The sequence below is a fragment of the Dreissena polymorpha genome, chromosome 7 (genome assembly GCF_020536995.1).
Source record: "Dreissena polymorpha isolate Duluth1 chromosome 7, UMN_Dpol_1.0, whole genome shotgun sequence".
Taxonomy (NCBI): domain Eukaryota; kingdom Metazoa; phylum Mollusca; class Bivalvia; order Myida; family Dreissenidae; genus Dreissena; species Dreissena polymorpha.
In genome coordinates this window covers 27,046,294-27,068,782 of record NC_068361.1, presented here as the reverse complement: position 1 = coordinate 27,068,782, position 22,489 = coordinate 27,046,294, and the positions used below count along the sequence as shown (strand labels likewise).

General features: G+C 34.4%; 1 protein-coding gene across 1 annotated transcript in view; it reads left to right on the top strand.

Moving 5' to 3' along the window:
• Positions 1–16,082: 16,082 nt before the first annotated feature.
• LOC127838868 (delta-aminolevulinic acid dehydratase-like) overlaps positions 16,083–22,489 on the top strand; it is a 33,015-nt gene continuing 26,608 nt past the window's right edge. The window contains exon 1 of the mRNA XM_052366890.1: positions 16,083–16,298. Within this exon, the coding sequence (XP_052222850.1) occupies positions 16,084–16,298 (215 nt within the window). The 5' untranslated portion in view covers position 16,083. The remainder of the gene's footprint in view (positions 16,299–22,489) is intronic.

Sequence of the window (22,489 nt, the reverse complement as noted above, 5' to 3'; positions counted from 1 at the left end):
TCCAAACGTTTTCGTACCCACATTTTTTTATTCTTACCCATTTATTTTTTTCGTACCCAAATGTTTTTCGTACCCAATTTTTTGGTAGAAATAATCGGTTTACAATTTGATTTGATCTCCCCACTCATTCCATCCTGCGAAACCCTTAAGGTGTCGCAACTCTGTATGGAATGAGTGATGTATTGGACGTCATCATTGATGACGTTCAATCGAACGAATGATAAAGGGGGCTAAGTTGAGTTAAGGTGGCGAGAATCACCGCGATTTGAGTTTCTTGAAAACTGGCCGAACACGTTTGCTGAAATTTGACATGTATATGAACCAGAATGCGATCTACCTGTTGGCGTTGTCGTCATATCTGGGAAAAAACAACTTTTCGAGTATTTTGTGTTTAAATACTTTTATGGGAAAGGGCACGCGCACAGATAAACATTGTGACGTCACTTCACAAACAGCGTTAGACATCCGCCATCTTGTAACGCGACAAAGAAACTCAGTGTTATTAATTCAATAAACACAGAAAATATGATTGTGTTTAATTATCATTAATACAAATGTCTATATTTTGTGCAGCGGATGTTTATTCAGACGGATACGACAGAATTACGTAAGTATCATTGTGTACTTTACAGTAGATTTTACTACGGAAGAAATTTATTATATCTCACTCAGTCACTGACAAAATGAGCTTGACACATAAACAACAACCGGATCGGATTTACATCCACATAATATTGTGCGAATCCGATGCAATTCAAATTACTAATGTTTGATAACGTTTGATGAATTCGTTATATCAATATGCATTAACTTTCAAGGGGAATAATTATAATTGAAATGTGCGATTCAATGACAGTGTTATATTGGGATAATTAGTCGTTTAGCCGTAACAGATAAGTATTTAGTTTGTTGTGTTTCATTTTCAACATAGTTTTACCGTCAGGGGTTTTTTTTACTAAGAAAGTGACGCCGATATTCGGCGTCTTCCCCTACCAGAATTTTTTCCCTCAAAATACAATTTCCCCACCAAAAATATCATTTTTCACTAAATTATAATATTTTCTCTCAAAGAAATGTTTATTTTTCCTTTGGGCATTCGACAATTATCCAATTTGCACCATGTACAACGATCTCGCTCTCTCTCTCTCTCTCCAGACGAACACAAAAAATCTGGGAATCCCAGTTATTCTAAATATAGCTCTTAAATTACGTCATGTAAACTGGGCAACTAATCGTAATAATCATGTGACTATTTTACTGGATACCGGTCTTGCGCGAGAAGGGTGTTTCGTCAATTTATTACCGGAAACCAGTTGAATTTTCATCCGGGCTATGTGCAAGCCAAGATATTAACGTGAAAACAGAAAAAAAATGTCTCACAATTGGCGTTCTTACACAAACAAAATAAAACATTCGGACTCGGAAGATACTGAACGCATCGAGGCATTTTCTAAGAAAGAATCATCGAAAACCGTTATAACCCAGCAGGATTCTGAGGTAATCAACATCGAACATTGTGAAAGTGAAATTAGACAATCGGCAGCTGCCGCTCCTTTCCCTTCCAATACTGTAGCAGATCAAGATCGTCAACCCATTCATCATGAAATTGAAATCACAAAATTGACATCGTCCCCCGGCCCCAGTACAGAAATATAGTTGAAAATATTTCCCATTATCAAGATCTACACCCATCTATTAAGAACTTTGACTTAAATACGTGTTAAATGTGTTTAAGAACAAAAAGGACAGAGACAAGCCTCTTTTAATGAGTTATAGACATTGAAATGAACAGTTTTTATTTTTTCCCCTAATATGTCTCTTTCGCACTCTTTTTTCCCCTGTCACCCAGCGTCCAGCGTCTTCCCCTTTCTCTAAAAAAAACCCCTGACCGTTTTTTCCTTAAAGTAAAACAGTTCAGTCGTCATTATATCTTGAATTTTAAATATTGAAATACATGTCGGATATTTCATATTTTCGGACGTTGCTACGTAAGCTAGTTGTCAACATAATTATTAAGATACATATTTACCTTTTACCATACAGTTGTGCAGCTGATGTCTAATTAATGACGCGCTGTTTAATGTCAATAATGTTTTTCTGCCCGTGATGATAATAAGTCTTTAAATCAACAAACCCCAGCAATGTCAATGGTCTGTCAACATTAGAAAAATATTAGCTAAAGAAACTTCAGCGTACAATTTATATGGTATTGACATACCTGTACTCTGAAGCCAACTCTGTATCGAAAGTCAACCAGAGTCGTAACATATTTATGTCACGCTATAAATCAAAGAATACTCATTTTCTTGGATACATTTCTACATATATTGGTGAATGAATATAAATTACTGCATCGAGGAATGTTTTAAGGTTTAAATGTTTCAAATGCATCTAACAATAGATGAAAATAACTCTCATCAGTCTGAAATTCACAATTTTGAAGCCATTGTCGCTTTGTCCAAGACTAGTTTTCATTTGGATACTGTCGGATCATCCTTGACATCTTTTGCTAATATTGTAAACATTGCCTTTGTTTTCTGAAATCTATTATTTGTGATTAACAACATACGTCTGGTGGATTATAAAACTGATTTCAGTGTGAATCGGGTAGTTTTAAATATTTACTTTGAGTTTGTATTTACACTACAATTTGTTAACAACACAAGCCAGAATATTCTAAAATACCGGGAAATGTCATTCTGAATTTGAAAACACTTGAGCACATGGTATACAAATATACAAATACAAATTTTATTTTAAGTCAGTTTGTACATAACAAGTATAACATTAACATCTACATTTTCACAACAATAACACGTATACTGAAAGCGCTTGGACAAAGCGGAAAGAATCTGGGTATTTCGGACGAGGGTATTTCCGGGACAGATTTACTCAATATGCAAAGGAAAAATATGATATGCCTAATCGACAATTTCAATTGGGTTTCGGAACGCATGGTTTTATTTTTTTATGCGTAATCGGCAATTTTACATTGGGTATTTACACAAATGCGCACCTAATCTGTAGCTCTGTTACAGTAATCTGTGAAACAACGTCATTAATAAAACAAAAAATATGTTTGACCACAACGGTGGCTAATAATGTTTAGGAAAAATTACCAACAATATAGATTTATCTATAACATAACATGTTAGAATTTTATCATGCATTTATAATCACTCATAATGAGATTTCAATATACAGTTACATGCATAGACAGTTTTTTTAAGCCAGTGCCTTTTGAATTCAGAAAATAAGCAAGATAAACCATAAAATTGGGAAAAATAGATAGTAAACCATAAAATGGAGAAAAATGAGGCATTATTAATATGATTATAAATAACAGAATCACAATAATATTGTTTTTAAGTGCATGATTTAGTGCATTTTTAAATTTATATTATAAAATGCTGCTTGAATTTCTTTTTACCTTTCATATGTAAAAAAAGAAATATCATCTGCTAGTGCAAAATATGACTGGTCATTTAGTAGCAAAAGAGAAGAAAATAAGTGCATTAAATAAATGAATTAATATTTTTGTATCTGGAATAGTTGTATTTTAAATTGATCCTCCACCCTATTATGGCCGAATAAGGGCTAAATTGCTTTCCAACTTGAAATGAAAAGGCATATTGGTTGATCGTGTAGCGTTTATGTGCAAAATTTGAGGGCCAATTGATAAAGCTTGTTGATGCCAAAACAGGTAATAATAATAATTTATTATCAGGTACATGTACACAAGCAAATAAGTATATTTAACCCTTTCAGTGCGGGAACCGAATTTTAAAGGCCTTTGAAAACAGTTTGGATCCAGATGAGACGCCACACAACGTGGCGTCTCATCAGGATCCAAACTGTTTGCTATTCTGATAGTATTCTTTGATAAAAAATCGAAGAAAATGCTAATTTTAGAAATTCAGCAGACGACATTTTAGCAGACGACAAATTTCCCAGCATGCAAAGGGTTAAGATGCTTAAGGTGTGGAAGACTCATAATCAGGTTTGGTGTCCCTCAAACCCTAAGCGTCTTGTTATTTCTTATGCAGTTTGTATAGATAGTGCCACATCCTGACACGTAAAGCTTGTGCTTTGTTGGCAGCGTTAGTTGGCTGTTAACAGGTTCATTGTGGTTATCTCCACCATCAGTCTGTCCGTCTGTCCTAGCCACTATCTCTTACACCATAAGCACTAGAACCATGAAACTTAAACACATGGTAGCTATGAGCATTATGTGCGACCCTGCACTATTTGGAATTTTGATCTGACCCCTGACCTCGCAAACCAAATAATGTTTCTTTAAAAAAATCTATGGCGGTAAAAAGTTAATGTGCAACGTCGCGGAAAATATTATACTTGACGACGTCATACAATGATGCGACTTTTAACAATTTAAGATTTAAAATTAAATCACATTAATGATTTAACAATGAGTTTTGATAATATAAATGCCATTGAACAGAAAATTGACATAAATGTGACCATATATTAATATTTGTACAAAATAGCCGACAACAACCGATTAAGTGTTAAAATTCCCGGGTACATTTTAGTATATTTACCGTACCCAGGGTACGAGCCTTACTAACTGTATTATTATTATATCTCACCGACTACAAGGTACCTTTACCTTGTTGTGTTTATCAACCTGGAATTTATGTAAAATCCGGCTTTGTTTACTTTTATTTTTCATTCATTTGATTAAGCAATTGTTGACGTATCTCGTGGAACATTATTTGAATCTTGGGATTTTAATGGCGACAAGCTGTAAGTGTCAATTTATTTTAAAAACAAATCTAAGATTTTAAGTTTTGTGTGTTTGTCATGCATAATTCAGTGTTTTCCAAAAAAAATTGAGTAGCCAGTTATATGGCCAGCAACAATGCAGTAAAACTAAAGCATTTGTGACATTTTACTTGATATACTTGGGGAAAGTAGTTGGCGTCTAGAGTAAATGTAACCGGCGAAATGGCCCGCTGCCGGTCTTACAGAGAACACTGATAATGGTAAACTAAATAAAAAAAACTCGCTGCGACTGGATTACGGGTTTGTAAAATTGTTTTTTGGGTCATAATATGGTTAGCATTCAATACAAATGTTATTATAAAGTATTGTGGTTTAAAATTCATTTTGAGAATAGGATGGAAGAACAGAAAATGAAAGGGTATACAGGGATGAAAATTAGTGGTTTCCCGTGAGCCCAGGACAAGTAGTTTTGGCCTGGGCAACTCAATTTCCAAAGTTGATAGTCCGGCCGGGCAACTTGTTTTTTTTTTAAAGCTTAAAACAATTCAGTGCAATAAAAATTGAATAACAATTGACCACCATGGATCAATACTAGTTAAATAACATTCATTATTTAGGAATAGGAAATAATTAAATTCAGGCTCATAATAAAACATCAAACATTGAGTAGTGCAATGTCAGCAAATTTATTTAATTATCTATTATTTTATTAAAAGAAAGTATAATATACACATGTACATATTTCTGGGCTCGTTATTCTTTATCTGGGCAACCAAAATACTAAAGATGGTTGCCAGTGCAGGCAACCAATAGTAATAAGTTAGTTTTAATCAATGAAATATCATTGTAACTTTATTGTTATAAGCATTGCATTAAAGTTGTGATTGAGGTAAGCTTGTTGTTAATAATATAGTATATTTACTTTTTAGCTCGACTATTATATATGAAATATATAAAGTGGAGCTATCCTACTCACCCCGGCATTGGCGTTAGCGTGCAAATGTTATAGTTTGCGTACCACCCCAAATATTTCCTATGTCCCTTGACATATTGCTTCCATATTTTGCATATTTCTTAACCAACATGACCCCAACCTAAATACAAGAGCAGACAACTGTATCACTTGCATTTTATAAGAATTATGACACTTTTTCCATGTAGAATATGCATATTATTGATAACTCTACAATGTTCGAAATTCGCACTAGCCCGGAGCTAGTTGATCTTGTTTCGGGCTACTGAATTTCAATGGGTACTAGCCCGATTGGGCTATTGATTTTTCGAACTTTTGAAATTAAAAATGCTCAAAAATATTATTTTCATCCATCGTTTGAACCATACCTTACAGGGTTTATTTAGCTTCGTATCGCGTTTCCTCACCCTTCCGATTATGTTGACATGACGAGAGTTTGAATGACAATTTTTTTTGGATACCGTGCAAATAAAATGCGGATCTACCCAGGTTGTTCAATTTGCTGTACTTTCAGAAAACCATACAAGTCTACAAATGTTTTAAATGTCCGCCATCTTGGATTTGTAATGATCTATTGACGAATTAACGCATTGCAATATCATATTTTAATAGAATATGTCAACCAAATTATATATTGATAGCGTAGTTGCTTGGTTACTTTTTACTGGTTTTCAGTTTTGGCAGTCAAACGTTATGCATATTTTATTTCACGTGCAAGGACTTACATTGATTGTTTTTGGACAGTTGTTTCCGGATACGGTATTATCTGTCGATTTTAATTTATTTTCGACATTCTTGATAAAAAAATATCTAGAATGATGAATACACATGCGATGTTACGGATGGTCTGGTTGATAATTTTTCACATTGTACTCACCAGAATTGGACCTAGAAAGACTATAAAAAAAAACAGTAAGCTAGGGGGAGGAGACACTGCCCTCTATTCGCTTTATCATACGGCCTAAGACTTTCGGCTAAATGTTTCGGATTTCAAATTTGGGACAATTGACATCTAAAATTATTTACAGACTGGATATAAACCTTTGCATCTTGACTGCATGTAAGGTATTGATTGACGAATATCGTCATACATAAATATTATAATCGTATTTTGTCATTGAAAATGAAATATTATAATAACATTTCCAGTTAATTGGGATCAACTGTTAGTTGCAATCCTCATCAATTACACCCTACCTGCAATAAAATCTACCCAGAACCGCAAAAATATAAACTTATTTTAAAAACTTGTGATAAACAGTTCGGGTTAGTAAACTTTGGTTCGGGCTAGTGAAAAATTCCATCTGGTAGCCCGAACGGGCTAGTGGTTTCAAATGTGAAATTCGCACACTGACTCTTTGTTAAAGTGTGCGTACCACCCCAAATATTTCCTATATCCCTTGATATATTGCTTTCATATCTTGAATAATGTTAACGTGCATATTTTGTATTAACGTCTTGTTATTGTAGTGTACATATTTTTCGGATTTCGGACAGCCCATTCATTGAGTATTATTGTTGTGGTTTTGTGAGTACTCTTCATGTAAAATACTGCTGTTTAGATGTTCATTTTTAGTCGTATATATATCAGGATTCAATACCTATACCTTAGTGAAAATGGCATCGGAAGAACATTTGTTCATTGTACTAGATAAAAGTAAACATTATATCTATCCATCTTATTGTTTATTGCAGTTTCAGTAATATTCTGTCTAAAAATGATTTCAACATGATATAATTATAAATCATGGCTAGGAAATGTGTATATATGAAGCAAAAATTAAAAATAGATGGTTCATTTTTTCCCATTTACATGTATGTATATTTATCTATGTATACATCTTTTGTTGTAAACAGTTATGCGACATGTCGGGAAACGCCCAGGACAAATATATCGTCGTAATGATTTTTTCACTTATGTGGGTGTATGTTGGCTCCACTTCACACGATACAGTCATTGTAGTTTAATTGAAAAATGCATCTTACAATGTGAGATGAGTTCTGGGTTCAAGCCCCAGCAGTGGCCTATCAAGTGTGAAATACGGAGCCATTATGATTAAATATACACAGTTATCTTTTTAAACAATACAATTAAATATAAGGAATAATGTTAAAGGGGAATTGCTGCTTAGCTATTTTTGACATTGAATAACAGGGTTTATATACACCCCAAGGATAAATGCTTCTAAATTTGTAAAAAAAACAAAAAACAAGTCGAAGTGTGCAGAATATTAAACATTTGCAACTTTCTGATGTCTAAAAGTCATCAAATGCCACTTGAAGTTTACTTTTTTTTTGTACAAAATAACCCATTTTGTGCTGTCCATTATCGGTTAATGTTTTACGCTGTCAGGTCCAGAAGCGCTCATTCTGTAGCATGTTTGGACCATAATGTATAATGCGACCAAGTTTCAGCAGATTCAGCCCAGTGGTTCTGATTTTATACGCTGTGCCTAGCTTTTATTGAGTATAAGTACTATTACTCACTGATTTATGCATATGAGCTTGGCTGTTTTCGAACAAAACCTGAGGTTTTGTCATAGCAAGCTCATTGTGTCATGAAGTGTCTTTTCGCCATCCAGCGTCCGCCATGCTAAAACCTTAACATGAACCCATTGTACCCACATATTTTTTCGTACCCATTTTTTTCGTACCCAAATATTTTTCGTAATCAAATGTTTTTCGTACCCAAATTTTTTTTGTACCCATTTTTTTCCTACCAAATTTTTTTTTCGTACCCATTTTTTTCGTACCCAAATTTTTTCGTACCCAATTTTTTTTTTCGTACCCATTTATTTCGTACCCAAATTTTTTTCGCACCCAATTTTTTTTCGTACCCACATGTTTTCGTACCCAAATTTTTTTTCATACCCTTTTTTTTGTACCCAAACTTTTTCGTACCCACTCTTTTTCGTACCCACTCTTTTTTTTTAACCCAAAATTTTTCGTACCCAATTTTTTTCGTACCCAAATTTTTTTCGTTCCCATTTTTTTACTACCCAAATTTTTCGTACCCAAATTTTTTCATACCCAATTATTTTTTGGTTCCCATTTTTTTCGTACCCAATTTTTTTTCGTATCCAAACGTTTTCGTACCCACATTTGTATATTCTTACCCATTTATTTTTTTCGTACCCAAATGTTTTTCGTACCCAATTTTTTGGTCGAAATAATCGGTTTTCAATTTGATTTGATCTCCCCACTCATTCCATCCCGCGAAACCCTTAAGGTGTCGCAACTCTGGTATAGAATACTATTTTAACGGAGCGTATATAGAAAAGAATCATTAAACAATTTTTAGAAACATACGTGTCGCAGAAGAAAATGTTTATGAATTATTAAAATAGTCCACCATCTGCAGCGTCTTAACCGCGTGGTATTTTTGCTCAGCACATGTGATTCATAATCGGAAGCTATTAATAGATGCGGGAAAATCAAAATACTGCTGATCAACAAGTATAGTGTTATATCGAGAGTCAAATACACTCATTGTGTACACACCGGTCTTACTGACAAGAACGTAGTGACGTCACCATCGATGTATATAATGCAATACACTACCACGCTTCTGTTGCGTAACCTCTTTAGTAGTGCTTGCGTTTGTTCTCAACAAGTAGCGGCGATAACTCACTCTCAATTGTACAGGTGTCAATTCAATAGTATAAGGTAAAGCTTGCTTATATTCACACAATATTTAAAACGTTGAACATGAGTTGCGCAAATGCTGACGTTGAAATAAAGTTTGAAATTAAGTTTTCTAAATAATCAAATTGAAAACAAAAGTTAAGCTATAAGTAATCTTAATCTTAATTAATAATATTAATAAATTATTACCAAATTAACAAATGAAATCCGCTAGTGGTTAGCCTTTAAAGTACATGTAAGCCGGCCCGGCCAAGGTACCAATTCAAAATCCGGCCTTCTTGAATAAACATAACCATTTAATCGCTCGTGAAATATTCATTCCTCTATCAAAATAGCTATAATTTTCAGATTGTTTAAGAATCTTTTTAAGAGTCGTTTAATTCTACTTTGCTTAGCGTTGAACTATTTTTGGTATCATTACATATTTAATGTAATACCGATGATTTGGCGGTATTTTTATGTAGTTTAACTAAAATATTATTTCACCAGCAACCCAAAATAAAGTAAATGATGGCACAAAATGATATTTTATCACTGCTTAAAATAAACATAACCATTCAATCGTTCGTGAAATCGTTGTCTGTTCTATCAAATATAATTCAATATCGTAATCAAGGTTTTGCGCACAACGCACGGGTAAATGTGACTTCGTGGTTAGATAAATCTAATACTCGCTTAACTATACGCTCAAAAATGTGTCTGAGTGTTTTTTTCGGCGTAAGCTGTATTAAGCCAGCTTTTCACCCTGACTTGACCTTTGTAAGGGTCCAATAATACTCAAATAAAATTTCCCGCGGCTAGGTACGAATGAATACACTTCATTTATTCCATTGGCTGATTTGAGTATAACACCAGAACATTGGAAACATATCCGCGTCTTTGTAACACTGTTTTACTGCATGAAACAATTTTATCTCTAATGAAAAGGCTCAATAGATAGAACAGTTTTACAATCAATTTTCGACATAAATACAGTTTGTGCGTTCACCTTTTATTTTCAGAGAATTACCAGCGCAAAAGCGTTTATACTAAAGGCTATGTTGTCATATTTAGTACTTACTTGCATTGCATTTCAACCCGCGAGGTTTCGGGTCAATAAGCGGCTATTTGTGAAAGTCATAGTTTATATACAGTTCATCGTCGGAGTTCGTAGAAGGGGTTGCGATCATTGTGTTACACCGGTCTTACTGACAATAACGTAGTGACTGTAATGCATTGCATTCCAATCCGCAAGGTATCAAGGTCAGTTTGTCAGTTTGCGGTCAGTTGCAGAAATCTTTATATAAACGCCGTCTCGTAAAATTTGTGCACTTGAAGTATGTTTTGATCAGAAAGATACTAAATAAAGATATTCGGCGATATTATTGTGGTATGTCAATCATCGATTTTTAATATGGTTTCAACACTGGCATGATAAGGACCAATTTTGATAAAATTAATTAGAAATATTTATCCATTTAGACCAGTTTATTAAGCATGAGCACAATAATTCACTATACTATAATTATGCAATTAAATAAGATTCGAGTATTGCCGGCTGACCTATATGCACTCGTTTATTTTCATGTTTCTTGTGTTTTTCTATTCTGTAAATATAGATATCTGAGTAATAATATCACATAAAGCATAATAAGCCACGAAATCTGGCGCAACACCCCGTAATTGATTTGCTTATGATGTAGCTAAGAACTGCGCAGAAAAAAGGCATCCGCTACTTTTTATCTCATAGAGATAACTTTTGATCGTTCATAAACATCGACCACAATCAACGCCGTATATCTTTTTTTAAAGATATTTCTTGTTTAAATTAATTTAGCATGTGAATACAGTGAGATAATGTGTGTCATCATGTCAGCAAGGGTTTTGAAGATGAAAATCGCAAAGGTCACTGAAACTGGTGGATCGCAAAACTAGGTACCTTGACGATACCAAGTTCTTCAATGAAAAATGTTTCGTTGCCGATTTATAATTTATCTTAACGAAGCGAAACTCATTATTAAAGGGTTTCTTTTGCATCCATAAAATATCTGAAGTACAGTAAAATCAGATATTTAAAATGAGAACACCTTTTAATACATTATTCTATAAAAAATAGCTTTATTTTTCAGATTTTTCAATAAATCTTTTTAAGAGTCATTAAATACTGCTTTGTACTATTGTTTTGGCAAATGTAACATATTTAAAGTCTGCAATTATCAACTAACACTATGTTATTATATTGCAATAATGTTCAGAAAGAAATACGCTGTTAGTCCCTTGTCTTATGTACAAAATATTTTTATCTAATGGTGCATTAGATATAAAACTATTTTTTACAAAATAATGAATAAATGTGTATCGTGTATAAATGTTAAGTTGTTCATTTTGTAGTTGTAAAGTAATTTTGGCTCGACTGGTCATTGTCGGCTCGGGTACTATTTACATGTACCCCGGGTACACTTAAGTAAACTTACATGTACCCCGGTTACGGTAAATATACTTAAACGTACCCGGGAATTTTAACGCTAAATCGGTCGTTGTCGGCTATTTTTAAAAACTATTTATGTTAATATTTATGTCAATTTTCTGTTAAATGGCGTCTATATTATCGAAACTCATATTAAAGGGATCTTTTCACGGTTTGGTAAATAGACAAAATTGAAGAAAAAAAAAAGTTTCAGATTCGCAAATTTTCGGTTTATTTATGATATTTGTGAGAAAACAGTATTACTGAACATTTGCCATGGTCTAATATAGCCATGATATGCATCTTTTGACGATTTAAAAACCTAAAAATGATAAAGCGTTGCAACGCGAAACGATTGAATAATTTGGAGAGTTCTGTTGTTGTCGTTTAAATTTGTGAAACTACGAAGATTCCTTATATAACGTATAAAATACGCATCTTATGAATGCTTGGCAGGATAACACAGTTGGCTTATGCGTTTTTACTTCAGGATTCCGGGGGTCACTGGTTCGAGCCCTGCTACGGGCTATTTTTTTTTCCTTTTTTAAATTTTATTTTTGATTTTTTACTGGAGCTTTTAAAATTGAATGTTTACATTTATCAATATAAAGCATTTAATGACAAACTTCAAAACATGCCAAAATCTGTGAAAAGGCCCCTTTAAAAAGCATGTTGAAAAAGTTTCTTTTTTAATAGAAGGTTGTTTCGTAATTCCGCTAATCGGTAGCGCGTTTTACGACAGCGGATTTTGGGCCGGAATAAAACTCGGGTACAGTCTAATATTGGCCTGGTACGTTTAAGTATATTTACCGTACTCGGGGTACATGTAAGTCTGACAGGTACCCGGGGTACATGTAAGTAGTACCCGACCGTGACCAATCGCGCGTAATGCTCGTTTGGTTTATTTACATGAATAAAAAACAAACAAATTGTATTGCTGAAAATTTTCTAAACAATAATTTATGCAAGTATCTACAAGAAAACAATCAATAGATCTGTGCTGTATGTTAGAGTCGGGAGTCGATGGTTTTTTACTTGAATAAAGGGATATAAAAGCAAAGATCTAGCTATATTGTTAGATATTGGATACTTGAATTTTATGTTAGAAAAGTTTCAGCATTGGTCATAAGATCTTCCAGGGACCTATACAAACAATGATACGATTTTTTGAATTTAGACTCTTAAAGGAAAAATAATTTAAAAAATTGGTGGAAACGTGTTTAAAACTACAGAAAATTGTGTTATTTTATAGCAGTATGAATGAATTTATACACTTAAACAAATAAAGAAATGACATTTTTACATCACTTTTTAACATTTTACATAGGTGTCCACCTAATAAACTTCCTACATCTAGATCCAGCCATTGTTCCGTTTTACCATAGCTATCTGTGAAATTCATCAGTTATGAGCATGTATTTATAGATATAAACATGCATTTTTTCATTTGCAAATATAAAAAAGACGGCCATAACATGTTAAATATTTCTTGCATAAGAAGGGCTGTGAAATGTATCTTTTTAGAGGAAATTATGTCATTGTTATTTATACTTTCTGTGTTATATAAACATAAACAATCATTTAGTCACAGGAAAACCATATATACTATAAATAAAGATATTGTAATACAAAATTAAAAAATGTTGACACTATGTTTACTAACGTATTGTATGAAAACCTTCTATAAATACGCAACTGTCATAGAGTAAATTTACGAAATCCTTATTTCTTTACAATATCTCATCATACGAAATCAATATCTATCTATTTTAATATTAACCTGAATTCTTTTCAAACAGTTACTACAGTTCAGCTAACAACCTAACCAGTTTTATCACTAAGCCTATTACACGCATGATTGGTTCGCGGCGTTGGTCAAGTGGAAAGCGCAAGTAACCGCGCATTTGCCACTTGACCGCCAGAACATAAACACCTTATATATCTTTGATATATTGTTCTGCGTCATTATTACAGGTTAGTGATAAATCAATTTATAAACTTTAAACTTTGTATTGTTATAATCTCTGTTCTAATTAAATGCAACCTAAGGTATTGATTGTATTTATTGTATTTATTGTATTTATTGTATTTATTGTATGTATTGTATGTATTGTATGTATTGTATGTATTGTATTGACTGTATTTATTGTATTCATTGGATTACAATATTGCCATGTTTTTACAAATGCTATTACTGTTATTGTTGTATTATAATGGTGATTAATGTAGGCATTTGCCACTTGACCGCCAGAACATAAACACCTTATATATCTTTGATATATTGTTCTGCGTCATTATTACAGCCCTTCACGCGAACCCTTTACACAAATTTGCCGAAAGCTACGTCGACACAACGTTTTTAAAACTATGAAATCATGCGCCCTTAGGCTGGTCCATATTCATTTTAATAGAAATCCAAAATAAGAATTATATAACTGTTGAAAATCCATAAATCCTATTTGCATTTCCAAGTCAGAAAAGCATGATACCATGATTTGTAAAGTAAGATCATTCTATAAATAAAAAAATGAACATTAATATCTGTTCATAAAATTATTTCTATATAAGATACACGTGATCAAAAATCGACATTGTTTATTGTTTGGTTAAAGCGAGATTATACGATTTTGTATGTATGTTAAATTGTAATATATTGATAAAATATGCTACAATAACACAAAATAGGCAGCAAAAAGTATACATTGAATACGAATTTCAAAAAATGCAGAAAAGACAAATTAGCGCCCCGAGCCGATTGTGACGAACATATTTTTCTACAATAACCGAAGCATTCGTCTTTTAATTAGGACCAATCTTAGTGTTCGTGTGTCGTATTAATATATATCGTTGCAGAAATTTAAAATGAACCGTTAAACTAAGTTTAGATTCACATCGTACATGCATGATATACATGCTGGCGAATACTACTGTACAGCCGTTTTCGATTTTAGAATTTAATATCTGGCTTATTTCGCATTTTTCGACACATGTTCTTCTGAACTTGTTTTTTATATTGATATATATATATATATATATATATATATATATATATATATATATATATATATATATATATATATATATATATATATATATATATAATACGTTTTTACACATTTTATATAAATTCATTAATATTTGACAAATTCGTATATACTCGCTTTAAAGAGTGTCCATTCTTAGTAAGAAATTCTTAGTTAGAATTTACTGCCACAGTCAAAGACCTAAAGAATACATTCTATAGGTCTTTGCCACAGTATGACCTCTTGTGTCATAACGCATGATCATAGCCGACGCAAACACGTACAGTGTTCAATAACCAAGAGGGCCAATTGTCCAAAGGGTGCTATATAGTTCACCTCAGTAACGTTTTCAATGTGGTTTGCAGAGACAACTTATCAAGTTATTTTGTATGTAAAAACAACAACAATTTGGACTGACCAGTTGATCCCCCAAAAGACACCAAATTTTTCTCCAAGGAAATGATTTTAAAAACTTTGTTAAGGCCTTCAATGAATATGGTATCAAATATCAAGTTTTCAACTTCTGGGCCATGCGGTTTCATAAAATAATTTTTTTTATGCATTGTTATATTTCTTTTGACCAACATACTCAGATGATTCGAACAGTTTGAGCAATTGAAAGAGGATTACCAAAGGTACATTTCTGTGAAGTTTCGTGAAAATCTGCGCAGCAGTTTATATGCCATTTGAATGAAAATCTTACACACAACTGACAAAAGCTAACATTGAGCACGAGATGATTAAACTATTATGCTATAATTTTTTTTAATTTGCCTTAAAATAGCCATGTCATTTAAATAAAATATTATGTAAGTGTTCAGTTAGATTAGTGCTGTTGTGCATTTGACCGGGATGTCTTCCTTGCCCTGACTTCTCTAATATTATTTAGTACCGTTATGTTTAACCAGGATCATTTTAAGGTCACTTATTCCAAAGACCTATATGTATTCTATAGATCTAGATAGGTCTTTGCTTATTCCTATTGCAAATAATGTGAACATATTTAATTATTAAAATATTACAAGCTTTGAATTAAAATTATATGTAACTCAAACAAAATTAATTGTGTTTTGTTTGTATAGGTCCCAGGACCTACTTTACTATATCTGAAGAATTGACTCTATGAAAAAATATGTCAGCAATGCGTAAGCGCGTTTTACTTGACACGTAGCTTGCCCATTTTGAGCACTCCCTGAAGGCAAATTTAGCGAGGTATATCCTCAGTTAATATGTCTGACGTCACATGCTAACTGATGATTGGTCGATCGAGTTTGACAGGTAGTAGTTGGGATTCCGACGTGGACGTAAGCAAGACCAGATGTAAACAAATTGTCGCTTTCTTTTTGATAAATAAAATGTGTGAACACGTTATTTTACACAGTGGATATCATCACCCGGTTTTAAGATCTTGGCAGTCGACGAACACGTCGATAACTTCAGAAAATCTCATATATCCCATTTTTGTCACGTAAGTTGATATGAAATTTTATTAAAATCTCTTTAGTTATGAAACCTAATGGATGGTTCAGTTAAAAAAAAAAGAATTCAATGAAGTGTGTTGTCCAATCCTAAATAAATTTGCACAGGGCGCAATCTATTGGAAGATTAAGAACGAAACTGTTCAAAATTATCCTTGAGGTTATGAAACCTTTATGTGTGACCTCCGTACCTCTACAGTATGTCAGGTTAAATTTATTTATTGAACAATAAAAAAAGCACTTATGATATGGAAGTAGAAGCAAAGTAAAGTACCAAAATGACCCATAACTGTAGGTTTTGTTTTCTGACTCTTCTTATTGACAATCTCTGATTTAGCCAATTAAGTGCCCTAATTTTTTTAACAAACAGATGTTCCGAAATAATAAATGACTTGAAATATTCGGACATTTCCATTTTTATCAGAATTCAACCTATTCTACAAATCTGGTGACACATCAAAGAAGTGTTATACAACTTGATAAGGCAGTCGGCAAAAATAACCCATCGCCTGATCGCCAATGCGATGAAATCTTGGCTCAGGCGATAGAAAAATTGAATATAGATCACTTGAATTGCGATGAAAATAAAATCCGAGAAAATAAACCATTAAATAATCAATTTACGTATTCCAGGTGTAAATGCTTACAGTGATAACGCTTTGTTACTTCCCTTAGTTTCTACGCCGATAAATGAAATGATAGTGCTAGTTTTTTTTATAAATTAAATAAAATGGTTGAATGTGTGTTACTAATAGCTTTGAAATTGAAATTGTTTACAATCTTACCCTCCAATTGCAATCTAAATATAACGACTCTTGTCGTCCTTTAATGATAATGTCACTGTAATTTTTTTTTCTGGCTATGAAAAATTTACCTTGGCCTGGCTATGACATTTTCAAAGTTTCATAGCCACATTGGCTATGAAGACAAAAAAGTTAGTTTTGCAGACTGAACGGTCATAAAACCTGGCAGAGGAATGTGAGAAGTCACTTGACCATTACATTTGCGTTATTTTGGTAAATAGATGTGTATTCCGGTAATGGAAGATATATTCATCCAATAATTGATGAAGTGATCATACTTAGACATATGTTCTGATTATTGCATTCTAAATTGTTGACACAAAAAGGTTAAACCCGCATGGTATATAAGGGATATAACCATGCCAAGACCATGCTCTAGTATTTTGTATAATACATGTACCACTGACACATCAAATTCAATAATGTGCTCATGTCAATTATGTTGGAAAAACAGTTTTTGAGCATAGATCATAAACAGTTCAACATTTAAGCTCACGCACTTGATATGGAACCTTTGAGTAGAGACTTAAAATCTCTTGGTATGGATTCACAGAAGTTTGGTATTATTTGAGTTTTAACAACACAGGCTATTTAGGGTTAAGGAATCCTGCCAGCAATGTGTCTGTCTGTATGTTGCTGGAAGAGAATTGCCTGCCTTAAGATGGGTTCCCACTGCCGATCAGATCAACTTGATCAAGCCCGACCAAGCGGTCGGGTACTGACCTGGTTCGGTCGGCATCAGTGGTCGGGGACGGTCGGGTAGGTCAGCATTGGTCGGGCTTCCTACCCGATATTTTTGACATGTCAAAAAATATCGAGTCGCGGTTAAGTAGGAAATGGATCAAGAAGCGCTCGGGAAGTGGTCGTGTATTAGTCGAGAAGAAGATCGAGTTGATCGTGAAGCAATCATGTGGCGATCGGATTGACATATTTTACACGATCTGTACCCGATCCGCTCGACCTCTACCGGAGTTATTTTAGATCGCAACACGATCCACTCGACCTCTATTGGATTTGATGTACATATTTACTAGACTGCTACCCGACGGCTACTCGACCGTACACGATCACTTCCTGATTGCTATTCGACCATACACGAGCTCTGTACCTGATCCGCTCGACCTCTACCCGAGTTATTTTAGATCGCTTTGTACAACTGTAGTACGACCATCACGAGCTGGTCGTGTGAAGATCTGGTGGCGATCGAGCTGAGGTCCACTTGGTCGAGCTGAGATGGTATAGGGTTCGGGTATAGGTCAAGGTGATCAAGCGGAAATCGGAAAGATGGTTGAGTGGACGTTGTGAATGAGTCGTGTGGGGGTTGTGTGTTATCGACAAGAGGTCGAGAAGAAGTCGTGTATACCCTTTTTAGTCGAGCTTGGTCGGGTTTGGTCGCAAAATTTTGTTGATCGGGATGATCGAGTTGATCGGATCGGCAGTGGGAACCCACCTTTATTGATCCCAGCTCTCATAAGTAGCTTTTAGGACTACATGTATGATGTCCATCGTCCATCAGTGCATGATGTGCGTGGTGCGTGCAGCAGACACCATGCACATCATGCACTGAAGTGCGGTCTGTCGATAAGCAGATGTTAGAAGAAAAAGTTTATGCACTGTGTGACCCTCTCTAAAAATTGCATACATGTGTAGGTCACCTGAGCTAATATACAAGTAGATGGACAATAAAAAAATCTTTTATGGAACTGCAAGTGGCAGTGGTTGAATATTTGGTTTGTAACATTATATGGCAATCCTCTACACAATTTATTCAAATTATGCCAGTGAGTTTAAAACATGCCCTGACGTGGCGGTTATGTGTTTTCCTTGTATGTGTAGTTAACACCTAAAAAATGTTCTTAATGTCTTCACTATTTACTTTGAAATTATTTCTTTTATGTAAGTTTGCGTAGTATGTGTGGGTTATAAAGGTTATGGTTGATATGCATTCATATCTGGGACTCGGGCTTTTGACTGGCAATTGTGAAGCCCATTTTTATACCTAGATAACAGTTAACACTGTACTACCCTCCTTAGTTGAGGGACACATAAATTTTATTGATTTCATGGGTTAAACCAAACAAGAACTTGGGAGTTCAATTATTAATTGTTTCACTACCCGTTTTATTATGGCCACATTTCCATTCTATGGTGAAGTTTTGTATAATGTATATACCTACACAAACAAAATTACAATTTATTATTTCAAAAGAAAAAACTATTTCACTATCAAATATATATATAATAGTGAAATATTTTTTTTAGAAAAGTTGATTTTTCGTTATGAGTATTTATCCTTCAAAATGATATTTTCACTAATTAATATCATAGCCACACGCTAACCACCTGTGATTATTTCTATCAGCAATATGATGCATTAAGAGTTCATGATAAAACCAATACAGGGTGTATGATTTGTATAATATGTACAGTACTGTAATGAAATATCCAGTCTATTCATGTGTGACACTTTAATCTTTCTATCAGTAAAACTAAACATGTTAAAACTAGACTCACAGGTAATACAAATTATATTTGATGTCTTCGATAATACATGTAACTGCCTTATGTAACATACCAATGATACCATATATATTCAACTGTATCCTTGTGCTGATGTTTTTGCATATATACTGTACACATGAATTAGTTACCATTTAAGAGATGATGAATTACTACAGTCTGATTACATAATTAACACATATTTGCACCTTCATTAATTAGCTAGGTGCTGTTTAATATTACATCAAGTACAGTTTTGTTATTAGCTATAATTGATTACCACTGTAAACTGGTTGCTTTTTTATCCCCACGCTTGGGGATTATATGGTTATCTCCGCCGTCTGTCAGTCTGTCCGTCCTGGCCACTATCTCCTCCTACACTATTAGCACTAGAACCTTAAAACTTACACACATGGTAGCTATGAGCATATGTGCGACAGTGCACTATTTGGACTTTTGATCTGAACCCTGGGTCAAAAGTTATGGGGGTTGGGGTTGAGCCGGGTCAGAGATTTTCGCTCATATTTTTATGCTCCCCTTCGAAGAAGAGGGGGTATATTGCTTTGCTCATGTCGGTTGGTCTGTCGGTCGGTCTGTCGGTCCGTCCACCAGGTGGTTGTCAGACGATAACTCAAGAACGCTTGGGTCTAGGATCATGAAACTTCATAGGTACATTGATCATGACTTGCAGATGACCCCATTTGATTTTGAGGTCACTAGGTCAAAGGTCAAGGTCACGGTGACCCGAAATAGTAAAATGGTTTTTGAATGATAACTCAAGAACGCATACGCCTAGGATCATGAAACTTCATGGGTAGATTGATCATGACTCGCAGATGACCCTATTGATTTTGAGGTCACTAGGTCAAAGGTCAAGGTCACGGTGACCCAAAATAGTAAAATGGTTTCCGGATGATAACTCAAGAACGCATACGCCTAGGATCATGAAACTTCATGGGTAGATTGATCATGACTCGCAGATGACCCCTATTGATTTTGAGGTCACTAGGTCAAAGGTCAAGGTCACGGTGACCCGAAATAGTAAAATGGTTTTCGGATGATAACTCAAGAACGCATATGCCTAGGATCATGAAACCTCACAGGTAGATTGATCATGACTCGCAGATGACCCCTATTGATTTTCAGGTCACTAGGTCAAAGGTCAAGGTCACAGTGACAAAAAACGTATTCACACAATGGCTGCCACTACAACGGACAGCCCATATGGGGGGCATGCATGTTTTACAAACAGCCCTTGTTTTTAGGTAATTTACATTAACTTCTTCATTTCTCCACCGTTTTACTTCAAACTGATACTGAAGGTCTCTTATGATAATACGGTCAACCTCAACTATGCATGGCCCCATGACCAACCCTGGGGCACCCCGCCCACATCACGTCCACCCAACATTTTGTTTTAACATAACTTCTTCATTTATTCACAAATTGACTTCAAATTAATACTGAACATTTCTTAAGACAACAGAGTCTATCTCGACCATCCATGTCCACATTACCCACCCCAGTGCCCCGCTCATAGGCCACACCCGCCCAAAATTGCCTTTTCGTCTGTCCGTCTGTCCTGGCCACTATCTCCTTCAGGCTCTACACTATAAGCACTAGAACCTTAAAACTTAAACACATGGTAGCTTAGCATATGTGCAACATTGCGCTATTTGTAATTTTGATCTGACCCCTGGGTCAAACATGCAGCGTGGGGATACGCCTTGGCCGCGGCCGCGCTATTTCTAGTTTAAATATGGGTTAATTGTTAAATTGGGGTTCACTGTTTGACATTTTTATGTCCCCCACCACTATAGTGTTTTTGTTTATATATTGTATATATTGTATATATTGTTTTTGCTCTGTCTGTTGGTTTGTTGGTTGGTTGATTGGTTCGTTTGTTTGGGCAAACTTTAACATTTACCATAACTTTTGCAATATTGAAAATTGCAACTTCATATTTGGCATGAATGTGTATCTCATGGAGCTGCACATTTTGAGTGGTGAAAGGTCAAGGTCAATCTTCAAGGTCAAAGGTCAAACAAAATATTCAAAGCGGCGCAGAAGGGGACATACAGTACAGCCAAAGCGGAACAAACGTATTTCGCGATCCGGGGTGGCAAGGTAAACGAGTCGATGCCGCATCAGTATGCGGCGGCAAGTCGCATTTCGCTGCGAAACTTCGCATCTGCCCGCCGAGGCATGCCGCGATCCGCGACATGATGCCGAGTCGATGCGCATCATGAAATAGAAAATCTTTTTAAAATTATTTGTTACATGTAGTTAACAAATTTTGAAAGAACAATTATAATAATAATTAAAATCATAATAAATTTATTATGCCCGGATTGTTTTAGCATATACATGTAAGCATAGTTAATGTGTCTGGCCAATTAAGTTTGTTTCCCGCCCGTAGTGTATGTTTTTCACACATAAACAAGGTCACCTAATTATGTTTTCGCACATACAAGTGGTCAAGGCTCCAGCATATGGTGGATTTATAAATAAATTGCATGTTGATTTTGCTATTATATTTAAGCTGAGAAAATTAGCAGTTTGAAGCCACATCAATAATCAAGACGGTGACGACGTATTTGTTGTTTTGTTAATTATCAGCTTATTATAACTATTGTGTGAATATGCGTATATAAACACGTTTTATTGTGTTCATATTATGCAGTTAATATCGCTACTAATTACCCAAAAATCCCGTATATTCCAGTTTTGAAGCAAATGCTGGTAAATATTTAAGCTACACAAACATTCTCGATATTTCCTTTAGTATCAAATACATTTTGGCATTTGTTGCTATTTATAGAGATGATGAAATAACGTCTAATCAGGGCGTTTTTTTTTCCCAGTGAACACGCGATTTA